This window comes from Oncorhynchus mykiss, chromosome 8, assembly GCF_057628025.1.
Source record: "Oncorhynchus mykiss isolate SJ-2025 chromosome 8, ASM5762802v1, whole genome shotgun sequence".
Classification (NCBI taxonomy): Eukaryota; Metazoa; Chordata; class Actinopteri; order Salmoniformes; family Salmonidae; genus Oncorhynchus; species Oncorhynchus mykiss.
The window spans coordinates 80016369-80031371 of record NC_143029.1 but is presented as its reverse complement, the minus strand read 5'-3'; the positions used below and the strand labels follow the sequence as shown (position 1 = coordinate 80031371).

The window sequence follows — 15003 nt, the reverse complement described above, 5'->3', positions numbered from 1 at the left end:
TTTATAAGATTACATCTAGTGTTACGGTGCGTGAATGAGGACCCAAAAGCGAATTAACGTAAACAGAGCTTCTTTAATAACAAAACAAAACGTAGGCTCAGATGGACCGGCAGGTTCCGACAGGACAGGACAAGGTTGCAGCAAACATGACGATAGTCTGGTTCAGGCATGAACAACACAAACAAGAATCCGACAAGGACAGGAGCAGGAACAGAGAGAGATATAGAGACCTAATCAGAGGGAAAAAGGGAACAGGTGGGAAAAGGGGTGACGAGGTAGTTAGGAGGAGACAAGGCACAGCTGGGGAAAAGAGGGGGAGAAAAGGTAACCTAACAACGACCAGCAGAGGGAGACAGGGTGAAGGGAAAGGACAGAAACAAGACACAACATGACAGTACATGACAGTACCCCCCCACTCACCGAGCGCCTCCTGGCGCACTCGAGGAGGAAACCTGGCGGCAACGGAGGAAATCATCGATCAGCGCACGGTCCAGCACGTCCCGAGAGGGAACCCAACTCCTCTCCTCAGGACCGTACTCCTCCCAATCTACTAGGTACTGATGACCACGGCCCCGAGGACGCATGTCCAAAATCCTACGGACCCTGTAGATGGGTGCGCCCTCGACAAGGATGGGGGGGGGGGGGGGAAGACGAGCGGGGGCGCGAAGAACGGGCTTGATACAGGAGACATGGAAGACCGGGTGGACGCGACGAAGGTATCGCGGAAGAAGAAGTCGAACTGCGACAGGATTAATGACCTGAGAAATACGGAACGGACCAATGAACCGCGGGGTCAACTTGCGAGAAGCTGTCTTAAGGGGAAGGTTCTGAGTGGAGAGCCAAACTCTCTGACCGCGACAATATCTAGGACTCTTAGTTCTACGCTTATTAGCAGCCCTCACAGTCTGCGCCCTATAACGGCAAAGTGCAGACCTGACCCTCTTCCAGGTGCGCTCGCAACGTTGGACAAAAGCCTGAGCGGAGGGGACGCTGGACTCGGCGAACTGAGATGAGAACAGCGGAGGCTGGTACCCGAGGCTACTCTGAAAAGGAGATAGCCCGGTCGCAGACGAAGGAAGCGAGTTGTGGGCGTATTCTGCCCAGGGGAGCTGTTCTGACCAAGACGCAGGGTTGCGAAAAGAAAGACTGCGTAAGATGCGACCAATAGTCTGATTGGCCCGTTCTGCTTGACCGTTAGACTGGGGGTGAAAGCCGGAAGAGAGACTGACGGAAGCCCCAATCAAACGGCAAAACTCCCTCCAAAATTGAGACGTGAATTGCGGACCTCTGTCCGAAACGACGTCTGACGGAAGGCCATGAATTCTGAAAACATTCTCGATGATGATTTGTGCCGTCTCTTTAGCAGAAGGAAGCTTAGCAAGGGGAATAAAATGAGCCGCCTTAGAGAACCTGTCGACAACCGTAAGAATAACAGTCTTCCCCGCTGACGAAGGCAGTCCGGTGACAAAATCTAAGGCGATGTGAGACCACGGTCGAGAGGGAATGGGAAGCGGCCTGAGACGGCCGGCAGGAGGAGAGTTACCGGACTTAGTCTGCGCGCAGACCGAACAAGCAGCCACGAAGCGACGCGTGTCATGCTCCCGGGTGGGCCACCAAAAGCGCTGGCGAATGGAAGCAAGCGTACCCCAAACGCCAGGGTGGCCGGCTAACTTGGCAGAGTGAGCCCACTGAAGAACGGCCAGACGAGTAGGAACGGGAACGAAAAGAAGGTTCCTGGGACAAGCGCGCGGCGACGGAGTTTGAGTGAGTGCTTGCTTTACCTGCCTCTCAATTCCCCAGACAGTCAACCCGACAACACGCCCCTCAGGGAGAATCCCCTCGGGGTCAGTGGAGGCTACTGAAGAACTGAAGAGACGAGATAAAGCATCAGGCTTGGTGTTCTTAGAGCCCGGACGATAAGAAATCACAAACTCGAAACGAGCGAAAAACAGCGCCCAGCGCGCCTGACGCGCATTAAGTCGTTTGGCAGAACGGATGTACTCAAGGTTCCTATGGTCAGTCCAAACGACAAAAGGAACGGTCGCCCCCTCCAACCACTGTCGCCATTCGCCTAGGGCTAAGCGGATGGCGAGCAGTTCGCGGTTTCCCACATCATAGTTACGTTCCGACGGCGACAGGCGATGAGAAAAATACGCGCAAGGATGGACCTTGTCGTCAGAGAAGGAGCGCTGAGAAAGAATGGCTCCCACGCCCACCTCTGACGCGTCAACCTCGACAATGAACTGTCTAGAGACGTCAGGTGTAACAAGGATAGGTGCGGATGTAAAACGATTCTTGAGGAGATCAAAAGCTCCCTGGGCGGAAACGGACCACTTAAAGCACGTCTTGACAGAAGTAAGGGCTGTGAGAGGGGCTGCCACCTGACCGAAATTACGGATGAAACGACGATAGAAGTTCGCGAAGCCGAGAAAGCGCTGCAACTCGACGCGTGACTTAAGGACGGGCCAATCAATGACAGCTTGGACCTTAGCGGGATCCATCTTAATGCCTTCAGCGGAAATAACAGAACCGAGAAATGTGACGGAGGAGGCATGAAAAGAGCACTTCTCAGCCTTCACAAAAAGACAATTCTCTAAAAGGCGCTGGAGGACACGTCGAACGTGCTGAACATAAATCTGGAGTGACGGTGAAAAAATCAGGATATCGTCAAGGTAAACGAAAACAAAGATGTTCAGCATGTCTCTCAGGACATCATTGACTAATGCCTGAAAGACAGCTGGAGCGTTAGCGAGGCCGAAAGGAAGAACCCGGTATTCAAAGTGCCCTAACGGAGTGTTAAACGCCGTCTTCCACTCGTCCCCCTCCCTGATGCGCACGAGATGGTAAGCGTTACGAAGGTCCAACTTAGTGAAAAACCTGGCTCCCTGCAGGATCTCGAAGGCTGAAGACATAAGAGGAAGCGGATAACGATTCTTCACTGTTATGTCATTCAGCCCTCGATAATCTATGCAGGGGCGCAGGGACCCGTCCTTCTTCTTAACAAAAAAAAACCCCGCTCCGGCGGGAGAGGAGGAGGGGACTATGGTACCGGCGGCAAGAGCTACAGACAAATAATCTTCGAGAGCCTTACGTTCGGGAGCCGACAGAGAGTATAGTCTACCCCGGGGGGGAGTGGTTCCCGGAAGGAGATCAATACTACAATCATACGACCGGTGTGGAGGAAGAGAGGTGGCCCTGGACCGACTGAACACCGTGCGCAGATCGTGATATTCCTCCGGCACCCCTGTCAAATCACCAGGCTCCTCCTGTGAAGAAGAGACAGAGGAAACAGGAGGGATAGCAGACATTAAACATTTCACATGACAAGAGACGTTCCAGGAGAGGATAGAATTACTAGACCAATTAATGGAAGGATTATGACAAACTAGCCAGGGATGGCCCAAAACAACAGGTGTAAAAGGTGAACGAAAAATTAAAAAAGAAATGGTTTCGCTATGATTACCAGAAACAGTGAGGGTTAAAGGTAGCGTCTCACGCTGAATCCTGGGGAGAGGACTACCATCCAGGGCGAACAAGGCCGTGGACTCCCTTAACTGTCTGAGAGGAATGTCATGTTCCCGAGCCCAGGTCTCGTCCATAAAACAGCCCTCCGCCCCAGAGTCTATTAAGGCACTGCAGGAAGCTGACGAACCGGTCCAGCGTAGATGGACCGACAAGGTAGTGCAGGATCTTGAAGGAGAGACAGGAGTAGTAGCGCTCACCAGTAGCCCTCCGCTTACTGATGAGCTCTGGCTTTTACTGGACATGAAGTGACAAAATGACCAGCAGAACCGCAATAGAGACAGAGGCGGTTGGTGATTCTCCGTTCCCTCTCCTTAGTCGAGATGCGGATACCTCCCAGCTGCATAGGCTCAGCACCCGAGCCGGCAGAGGAAGATGGTAGTGATGCGGAGAGGGGGGCAACGGAGAACGCGAGCTCCTTTCCACGAGCTCGGTGACGAAGATCAACCCGTCGCTCAATGCGAATAGCGAGTTCAATCAAGGAATCCACGCTGGAAGGAACCTCCCGGGAGAGAATCTCATCCTTTACCTCTGCGCGGAGACCCTCCAGAAAACGAGCGAGCAAAGCCGGCTCGTTCCAGCCACTGGAGGCAGCAAGAGTGCGAAACTCAATAGAGTAGTCTGTTATGGATCGATTACCCTGACATAGGGAAGACAGGGCCCTGGAAGCCTCCTCCCCAAAAACAGATCGATCAAAAACCCGTATCATCTCCTCCTTAAAGTCCTGATACTGGTTAGTACACTCAGCCCTTGCCTCCCAGATTGCCGTGCCCCACTCACGAGCCCGTCCAGTAAGGAGAGATATGACGTAGGCGACACGAGCAGTGCTCCTGGAGTAAGTGTTGGGCTGGAGAGAAAACACAATATCACACTGGGTGAGGAACGAGCGGCATTCAGTGGGCTCCCCAGAGTAACACGGCGGGTTATTGATTCTGGGCTCCGGAGATTCGAAAGCCCTGGAAGTGGCCGGTGGATCGAGGCGGAGATGGTGAACCTGTTCTGTGAGGTTGGAGACTTGGGTGGCCAGGGTCTCAACGGCATGCCGAGCAGCAGACAATTCCTGCTTGTGTCTGCCTAGCATCGCTCCCTGGATCTCGACGGCTGAGTGGAGAGGATCCGAAGTCGCTGGGTCCATTCTTGGTCGGATTCTTCTGTTACGGTGCGTGAATGAGGACCCAAAAGCGAATTAACGTAAACAGAGCTTCTTTAATAACAAAACAAAACGTAGGCTCAGATGGACCGGCAGGTTCCGACAGGACAGGACAAGGTTGCAGCAAACATGACGATAGTCTGGTTCAGGCATGAACAACACAAACAAGAATCCGACAAGGACAGGAGCAGGAACAGAGAGAGATATAGAGACCTAATCAGAGGGAAAAAGGGAACAGGTGGGAAAAGGGGTGACGAGGTAGTTAGGAGGAGACAAGGCACAGCTGGGGAAAAGAGGGGGAGAAAAGGTAACCTAACAACGACCAGCAGAGGGAGACAGGGTGAAGGGAAAGGACAGAAACAAGACACAACATGACAGTACATGACATCTAGTGGCCTTTTGCCGTAGGTCGGATTATCACAGGTGTCTGTAATTATCTCTGGCCCTAAAAATATATAAAATAATCAAATAAGATGATTTAAAAATAAAAAAATGTATGAGAAAGTTATAAAACATTATCCTAAATATAAACCATCAGCTTAGTGAATACCACTGGTGTTTAATATGAGGGTTTCAGCTTAGTGAATACCACTGGTGTTTAATATGAGGGTTTCAGCTTAGTGAATACCACTGGTGTTTAATATGAGGGTTTCAGCTTAGTGAATACCACTGGTGTTTAATATGAGGGTTTCAGCTTAGTGAATACCACTGGTGTTTAATATGAGGGTTTCAGCTTAGTGAATACCATTGGTGTTTAATATGAGGGTTTCAGCTTAGTGAATACCACTGGTGTTTAATATGAGGGTTTCAGCTTAGTGAATACCACTGGTGTTTAATATGAGGGTTTCAGCTTAGTGAATACCACTGGTGTTTAATATGAGGGTTTCAGCTTAGTGAATACCATTGGTGTTTAATATGAGGGTTTCAGCTTAGTGAATACCACTGGTGTTTAATATGAGGGTTTCAGCTTAGTGAATACCACTGGTGTTTAATATGAGGGTTTCAGCTTAGTGAATACCACTGGTGTTTAATATGAGGGTTTCAGCTTAGTGAATACCACTGGTGTTTAATATGAGGGTTTCAGCTTAGTGAATACCACTGGTGTTTAATATGAGGGTTTCAGCTTAGTGAATACCACTGGTGTTTAATATGAGGGTTTCAGCTTAGTGAATACCATTGGTGTTTAATATGAGGGTTTCAGCTTAGTGAATACCACTGGTGTTTAATATGAGGGTTTCAGCTTAGTGAATACCATTGGTGTTTAATATGAGGGTTTCAGCTTAGTGAATACCACTGGTGTTTAATATGAGGGTTTCAGCTTAGTGAATACCATTGGTGTTTAATATGAGGGTTTCAGCTTAGTGAATACCATTGGTGTTTAATATGAGGGTTTCAGCTTAGTGAATACCACTGGTGTTTAATATGAGGGTTTCAGCTTAGTGAATACCACTGGTGTTTAATATGAGGGTTTCAGCTTAGTGAATACCACTGGTGTTTAATATGAGGGTTTCAGCTTAGTGAATACCACTGGTGTTTAATATGAGGGTTTCAGCTTAGTGAATACCACTGGTGTTTAATATGAGGGTTTCAGCTTAGTGAATACCATTGGTGTTTAATATGAGGGTTTCAGCTTAGTGAATACCACTGGTGTTTAATATGAGGGTTTCAGCTTAGTGAATACCACTGGTGTTTAATATGAGGGTTTCAGCTTAGTGAATACCACTGGTGTTTAATATGAGGGTTTCAGCTTAGTGAATACCACTGGTGTTTAATATGAGGGTTTCAGCTTAGTGAATACCACTGGTGTTTAATATGAGGGTTTCAGCTTAGTGAATACCACTGGTGTTTAATATGAGGGTTTCAGCTTAGTGAATACCATTGGTGTTTAATATGAGGGTTTCAGCTTAGTGAATACCACTGGTGTTTAATATGAGGGTTTCAGCTTAGTGAATACCATTGGTGTTTAATATGAGGGTTTCAGCTTAGTGAATACCACTGGTGTTTAATATGAGGGTTTCAGCTTAGTGAATACCATTGGTGTTTAATATGAGGGTTTCAGCTTAGTGAATACCATTGGTGTTTAATATGAGGGTTTCAGCTTAGTGAATACCACTGGTGTTTAATATGAGGGTTTCAGCTTAGTGAATACCATTGGTGTTTAATATGAGGGTTTCAGCTTAGTGAATACCACTGGTGTTTAATATGAGGGTTTCAGCTTAGTGAATACCACTGGTGTTTAATATGAGGGTTTCAGCTTAGTGAATACCACTGGTGTTTAATATGAGGGTTTCAGCTTAGTGAATACCATTGGTGTTTAATATGAGGGTTTCAGCTTAGTGAATACCATTGGTGTTTAATATGAGGGTTTTAGCTTAGTGAATACCATTGGTGTTTAATATGAGGGTTTCAGCTTAGTGAATACCACTGGTGTTTAATATGAGGGTTTCAGCTTAGTGAATACCATTGGTGTTTAATATGAGGGTTTCAGCTTAGTGAATACCACTGGTGTTTAATATGAGGGTTTCAGCTTAGTGAATACCACTGGTGTTTAATATGAGGGTTTCAGCTTAGTGAATACCACTGGTATTTAATATGAGGGTTTCAGCTTAGTGAATACCACTGGTGTTTAATATGAGGGTTTCAGCTTAGTGAATACCATTGGTGTTTAATATGAGGGTTTCAGCTTAGTGAATACCACTGGTGTTTAATATGAGGGTTTCAGCTTAGTGAATACCACTGGTGTTTAATATGAGGGTTTCAGCTTAGTGAATACCATTGGTGTTTAATATGAGGGTTTCAGCTTAGTGAATACCATTGGTGTTTAATATGAGGGTTTCAGCTTAGTGAATACCACTGGTGTTTAATATGAGGGTTTCAGCTTAGTGAATACCACTGGTGTTTAATATGAGGGTTTCAGCTTAGTGAATACCACTGGTGTTTAATATGAGGGTTTCAGCTTAGTGAATACCACTGGTGTTTAATATGAGGGTTTCAGCTTAGTGAATACCACTGGTGTTTAATATGAGGGTTTCAGCTTAGTGAATACCACTGGTGTTTAATATGAGGGTTTCAGCTTAGTGAATACCACTGGTGTTTAATATGAGGGTTTCAGCTTAGTGAATACCACTGGTGTTTAATATGAGGGTTTCAGCTTAGTGAATACCATTGGTGTTTAATATGAGGGTTTCAGCTTAGTGAATACCACTGGTGTTTAATATGAGGGTTTCAGCTTAGTGAATACCATTGGTGTTTAATATGAGGGTTTCAGCTTAGTGAATACCATTGGTGTTTAATATGAGGGTTTCAGCTTAGTGAATACCACTGGTGTTTAATATGAGGGTTTCAGCTTAGTGAATACCATTGGTGTTTAATATGAGGGTTTCAGCTTAGTGAATACCACTGGTGTTTAATATGAGGGTTTCAGCTTAGTGAATACCACTGGTGTTTAATATGAGGGTTTCAGCTTAGTGAATACCACTGGTGTTTAATATGAGGGTTTCAGCTTAGTGAATACCATTGGTGTTTAATATGAGGGTTTCAGCTTAGTGAATACCACTGGTGTTTAATATGAGGGTTTCAGCTTAGTGAATACCACTGGTGTTTAATATGAGGGTTTCAGCTTAGTGAATACCACTGGTGTTTAATATGAGGGTTTCAGCTTAGTGAATACCACTGGTGTTTAATATGAGGGTTTCAGCTTAGTGAATACCACTGGTGTTTAATATGAGGGTTTCAGCTTAGTGAATACCACTGGTGTTTAATATGAGGGTTTCAGCTTAGTGAATACCATTGGTGTTTAATATGAGGGTTTCAGCTTAGTGAATACCACTGGTGTTTAATATGAGGGTTTCAGCTTAGTGAATACCATTGGTGTTTAATATGAGGGTTTCAGCTTAGTGAATACCACTGGTGTTTAATATGAGGGTTTCAGCTTAGTGAATACCATTGGTGTTTAATATGAGGGTTTCAGCTTAGTGAATACCATTGGTGTTTAATATGAGGGTTTCAGCTTAGTGAATACCACTGGTGTTTAATATGAGGGTTTCAGCTTAGTGAATACCATTGGTGTTTAATATGAGGGTTTCAGCTTAGTGAATACCACTGGTGTTTAATATGAGGGTTTCAGCTTAGTGAATACCACTGGTGTTTAATATGAGGGTTTCAGCTTAGTGAATACCACTGGTGTTTAATATGAGGGTTTCAGCTTAGTGAATACCATTGGTGTTTAATATGAGGGTTTCAGCTTAGTGAATACCATTGGTGTTTAATATGAGGGTTTTAGCTTAGTGAATACCATTGGTGTTTAATATGAGGGTTTCAGCTTAGTGAATACCACTGGTGTTTAATATGAGGGTTTCAGCTTAGTGAATACCATTGGTGTTTAATATGAGGGTTTCAGCTTAGTGAATACCACTGGTGTTTAATATGAGGGTTTCAGCTTAGTGAATACCACTGGTGTTTAATATGAGGGTTTCAGCTTAGTGAATACCACTGGTATTTAATATGAGGGTTTCAGCTTAGTGAATACCACTGGTGTTTAATATGAGGGTTTCAGCTTAGTGAATACCATTGGTGTTTAATATGAGGGTTTCAGCTTAGTGAATACCACTGGTGTTTAATATGAGGGTTTCAGCTTAGTGAATACCACTGGTGTTTAATATGAGGGTTTCAGCTTAGTGAATACCATTGGTGTTTAATATGAGGGTTTCAGCTTAGTGAATACCATTGGTGTTTAATATGAGGGTTTCAGCTTAGTGAATACCACTGGTGTTTAATATGAGGGTTTCAGCTTAGTGAATACCACTGGTGTTTAATATGAGGGTTTCAGCTTAGTGAATACCACTGGTGTTTAATATGAGGGTTTCAGCTTAGTGAATACCACTGGTGTTTAATATGAGGGTTTCAGCTTAGTGAATACCACTGGTGTTTAATATGAGGGTTTCAGCTTAGTGAATACCACTGGTGTTTAATATGAGGGTTTCAGCTTAGTGAATACCACTGGTGTTTAATATGAGGGTTTCAGCTTAGTGAATACCATTGGTGTTTAATATGAGGGTTTCAGCTTAGTGAATACCATTGGTGTTTAAAGTAACTGTCCAGTGTTTCCAGATTTCTATGAAACATGACCTGTAATAAATTACAATAGTGAAATAGTTTTTTGAATGTTGTGGCACACCCCAAACACAGAATGGTGACCCCAAACACAGAATGGTGACCCCAACCACAGAATGGTGACCCCAAACACAGAATGGTGACCCCAAACACAGAATGGTGACCCCAAACACAGAATGGTGACCCCAACCACAGAATGGTGACCCCAACCACAGAATGGTGACCCCAACCACAGTATGTTGTGTCGCACCCCAACCACAGAATGTTGTGTCGCACCTCAACCACAGAATGTTGTGGACGTACACCAACCACAGAATGTTGTGGGCGTACACCAACCACAGAATGTTGTGGAGGTACACCAACCACAGAATGTTGTGGAGGTACACCAACCACAGAATGTTGTGGACGTACACCAACCACAGAATGTTGTGGACGTACACCAACCACAGAATGTTGTGGACATACACCAACCACAGAATGTTGTGGACGTACACCAACCACAGAATGTTGTGGGCGTTCACCAACCACAGAATGTTGTGGACGTACACCAACCACAGAATGTTGTGGGCGTTCACCAACCACAGAATGTTGTGGGCGTACACCGGTCATTAAAGAGTGACTGTCTCTAAAAAGCAACTTATCCTTTTGAACACGGCCTGTGTGGCATCGATATGAGTCAGAAATATTCATTCTAGTGTCAAAATGGACTACAACGTGTCAATAGGATCAGGATAATTTTTCAGTCTCTTCCAAAACTGAGATTTATGAGATGATATGAAAACATGTTATGTTGTGGAACGAAGGACACCGTGACGGAATGAAGGACACCATGACAGAATGAAGGACACCGTAACTGAACGAAACCCACCATGACAGAATGAAGGACACCGTGACAGAACGAAGGACACCATGACAGAATGAAACACACGTAACTGAACAAAACCCACCATGACAGAATGAAGGACACCGTGATGGAACGAAGGACACCATGACAGAATGAAGGACACCGTGACAGAACGAAGGACACCATGACAGAATGAAACACACGTAACTGAACGAAACCCACCATGACAGAATGAAGGACACCGTGACGGAACGAAGGACACCATGACAGAATGAAGGACACCGTAACTGAACGAAACCCACCATGACAGAATGAAGGACACCGTGACAGAACGAAGGACACCATGACAGAATGAAGGACACCGTAACTGAACAAAACCCACCATGACAGAATGAAGGACACCGTGACAGAACGAAGGACACCATGAAAGAATGAAAGACACCGTAACAGAACGAAGGACACCGTGACAGAATCAAGGACACCATGACAGAATGAAGGACACCGTGACAGAACGAAGGACACCATGACAGAATGAAAGACACCGTGACAGAACGAAGGACACCGTGACAGAATCAAGGACACCGTAACAGTTTCTCTTGGGTTTATTTCAAATCTGACCACATGCCCACAGCTGGCAGGACCTAATTAATCATCAATTCGGAATGCAGCATAACCCGACCAGATCGTAATGCCCATGGTCAATTTAGTTTAACATTGGATATCCCTATGGGGCTAGTTAGGGACCATCAATAAATTACACAATGTACATGGGACAATATTTTACAATGTCAATAGGTCCAACTTTCAATGACTTAAAAACCTAAAATCAGCTATAAATTGTAGAAATACATATACAAATATTGAAAGCATTTAATGAGACAAAAGAATGTGCAACATGAAAGATGTGCAACATGAAAATGTTGTCCCATTTACATTGTGTAATTTATTGACTAATTTATTAACTAGCCACAGAGATAGGCGATCCAAAGTCAAACCAATTTTGCCAAAGTCGCACACCAGCCGGCTGAAGCTAATTGACAAAAGAAGTTGCCTAGCACTAGCTAGCCTAGGCGACTTCAAGACACAAGACCTGGTTAGACCGTTTCAAGTTATCTAGAAGGGTGATTGACTGTAACGGTGTACTGTTTTTGCAGAGCGAAAATACAAACGCTTTCCACATGTGAACACACGTACAAGAGACACCCACATGAAACCACACCCCCAAGACGTCTCTCGTTTGGCTTCAGTCATGGCCGCTGCATTTTGTAACGAGCAATATGAAAAAGAAGGACAAATTAGGAAGTCCAGACCCCAAAAAATATTCATGCGAGTAGACTGCTGATTGGCCAGCTCAGCCAATGAGCCAACATTACATCAGGTTCTTTCAGGAAATAGCAAGCATTTCTTTTAAACAAACTGTTTGAGATACAAGTTCGAGGTGGGATTTTTGACGTGCTTTTTCTGCAATTTATGTTATGGCCATGAGTTAACAGAATAATAACTTTTAAAAGTTAGATTTTGACTGGACAGTTAGTTTAATATGAATGTTTCAGCAGGAAATATCCTTTATATTTTTACACACTTATTTATTTTAATATGTCTTTGTTGTAAATGGTTTTGGCCAGACTGGTGGCAGCTGAGTTAATTTTTCATTAATTAAGCTATTTTCTCTTGAACCAGATGGTCTTTCCACTAGGACAATATGGACACAGATATACCCCCCCAAAATATATGAAGAATATAAATCTACTATAAATTACCAAAGTTACCATAGATCACCTTTTAATTACAGAAATGACTGAAGATTCCTGTAACTCTGGTAAATTACCGGTAACTTTGCAACCCTGTGTGTGTGTGTGTGTGTGTGTGTGTGTGTGTGTGTGTGTGTGTGTGTGTGTGTGTGTGTGTGTGTGTGTGTGTGTGTGTGTGTGTGTGTGTGTGTGTGTGTGTGTGTGTGAAGGTGTACTTAGTATGTGAAACGAGGTATGGTCTGGTCAGTCTTACCTCATGTAGACAGGTGTACTGGACATGGTAGGGAGCCACAGTCTCCTCTCCTTTGATCTCTACACTGATGTGCATCCGGATGGCTCCAGACACAGCTGACTTGTCTGTTCTCTTGTCTGTCAGAGAATTACAACAGACTCACATCAACATGTCTGTTATCTTGTCTGTCAGAATAACTACAACAGACTCACATCAACATGTCTGTTATCTTGTCTGTCAGAGAATTACAACAGACTCACATCAACATGTCTGTTATCTTGTCTGTCAGAGAATTACAACAGACTCACATCAACATGTCTGTTATCTTGTCTGTCAGAGAATTACAACAGACTCACATCAACATGTCTGTTCTCTTGTCTGTCAGAGAATTACAACAGACTCACATCAACATGTCTGTTCTCTTGTCTGTCAGAGAATTACAACAGACTCACATCAACATGTCTGTTCTCTTGTCTGTCAGAGAATTACAACAGACTCACATCAACATGTCTGTTCTCTTGTCTGTCAGAGAATTACAACAGACTCACATCAACATGTCTGTTATCTTGTCTGTCAGAGAACTACAACAGACTCACATCAACATGTCTGTTCTCTTGTCTGTCAGAATAACTACAACAGACTCACATCAACATGTCTGTTCTCTTGTCTGTCAGAGAATTACAACAGACTCACATCAACATGTCTGTTATCTTGTCTGTCAGAATAACTACAACAGACTCACATCAACATGTCTGTTCTCTTGTCTGTCAGAATAACTACAACAGACTCACATCAACATGTCTGTTATCTTGTCTGTCAGAGAATTACAACAGACTCACATCAACATGTCTGTTCTCTTGTCTGTCAGAATAACTACAACAGACTCACATCAACATGTCTGTTCTCTTGTCTGTCAGAGAATTACAACAGACTCACATCAACATGTCTGTTCTCTTGTCTGTCAGAATAACTACAACAGACTCACATCAACATGTCTGTTCTCTTGTCTGTCAGAGAACTACAACAGACTCACATCAACATGTCTGTTCTCTTGTCTGTCAGAATAACTACAACAGACTCACATCAACATGTCTGTTCTCTTGTCTGTCAGAATAACTACAACAGACTCACATCAACATGTCTGTTATCTTGTCTGTCAGAGAACTACAACAGACTCACATCAACATGTCTGTTCTCTTGTCTGTCAGAATAACTACAACAGACTCACATCAACATGTCTGTTCTCTTGTCTGTCAGAGAATTACAACAGACTCACATCAACATGTCTGTTATCTTGTCTGTCAGAGAATTACAACAGACTCACATCAACATGTCTGTTATCTTGTCTGTCAGAATAACTACAACAGACTCACATCAACATGTCTGTTCTCTTGTCTGTCAGAGAATTACAACAGACTCACATCAACATGTCTGTTATCTTGTCTGTCAGAGAATTACAACAGACTCACATCAACATGTCTGTTCTCTTGTCTGTCAGAGAATTACAACAGACTCACATCAACATGTCTGTTATCTTGTCTGTCAGAGAATTACAACAGACTCACATCAACATGTCTGTTATCTTGTCTGTCAGAATAACTACAACAGACTCACATCAACATGTCTGTTCTCTTGTCTGTCAGAGAATTACAACAGACTCACATCAACATGTCTGTTATCTTGTCTGTCAGAGAATTACAACAGACTCACATCAACATGTCTGTTCTCTTGTCTGTCAGAGAATTACAACAGACTCACATCAACATGTCTGTTCTCTTGTCTGTCAGAGAATTACAACAGACTCACATCAACATGTCTGTTATCTTGTCTGTCAGAGAATTACAACAGACTCACATCAACATGTCTGTTCTCTTGTCTGTCAGAGAATTACAACAGACTCACATCAACATGTCTGTTCTCTTGTCTGTCAGAGAATTACAACAGACTCACATCAACATGTCTGTTATCTTGTCTGTCACAGAATTACAACAGACTCACATCAACATGTCTGTTCTCTTGTCTGTCAGAATAACTACAACAGACTCACATCAACATGTCTGTTCTCTTGTCTGTCAGAGAATTACAACAGACTCACATCAACATGTCTGTTATCTTGTCTGTCAGAGAATTACAACAGACTCACATCAACATGTCTGTTATCTTGTCTGTCAGAGAACTACAACAGACTCACATCAACATGTCTGTTATCTTGTCTGTCAGAGAACTACAACAGACTCACATCAACATGTCTGTTATCTTGTCTGTCAGAGAATTACAACAGACTCACATCAACATGTCTGTTCTCTTGTCTGTCAGAGAATTACAACAGACTCACATCAACATGTCTGTTATCTTGTCTGTCAGAGAATTACAACAGACTCACATCAACATG

General features: G+C 43.9%; 1 protein-coding gene across 2 annotated transcripts in view; it reads right to left on the bottom strand.

Moving 5' to 3' along the window:
- LOC110530995 (protein unc-13 homolog A) overlaps positions 1 to 15003 on the bottom strand; it is a 120336-nt gene that overhangs the window by 27664 nt on the left and 77669 nt on the right. For both annotated transcript variants that reach the window (XM_036986346.2, XM_090182727.1), the window contains one exon: positions 12633 to 12748. In XM_036986346.2, coding sequence (XP_036842241.2) covers positions 12633 to 12748 — 116 coding nt within the window. The remainder of the gene's footprint in view (positions 1 to 12632; positions 12749 to 15003) is intronic.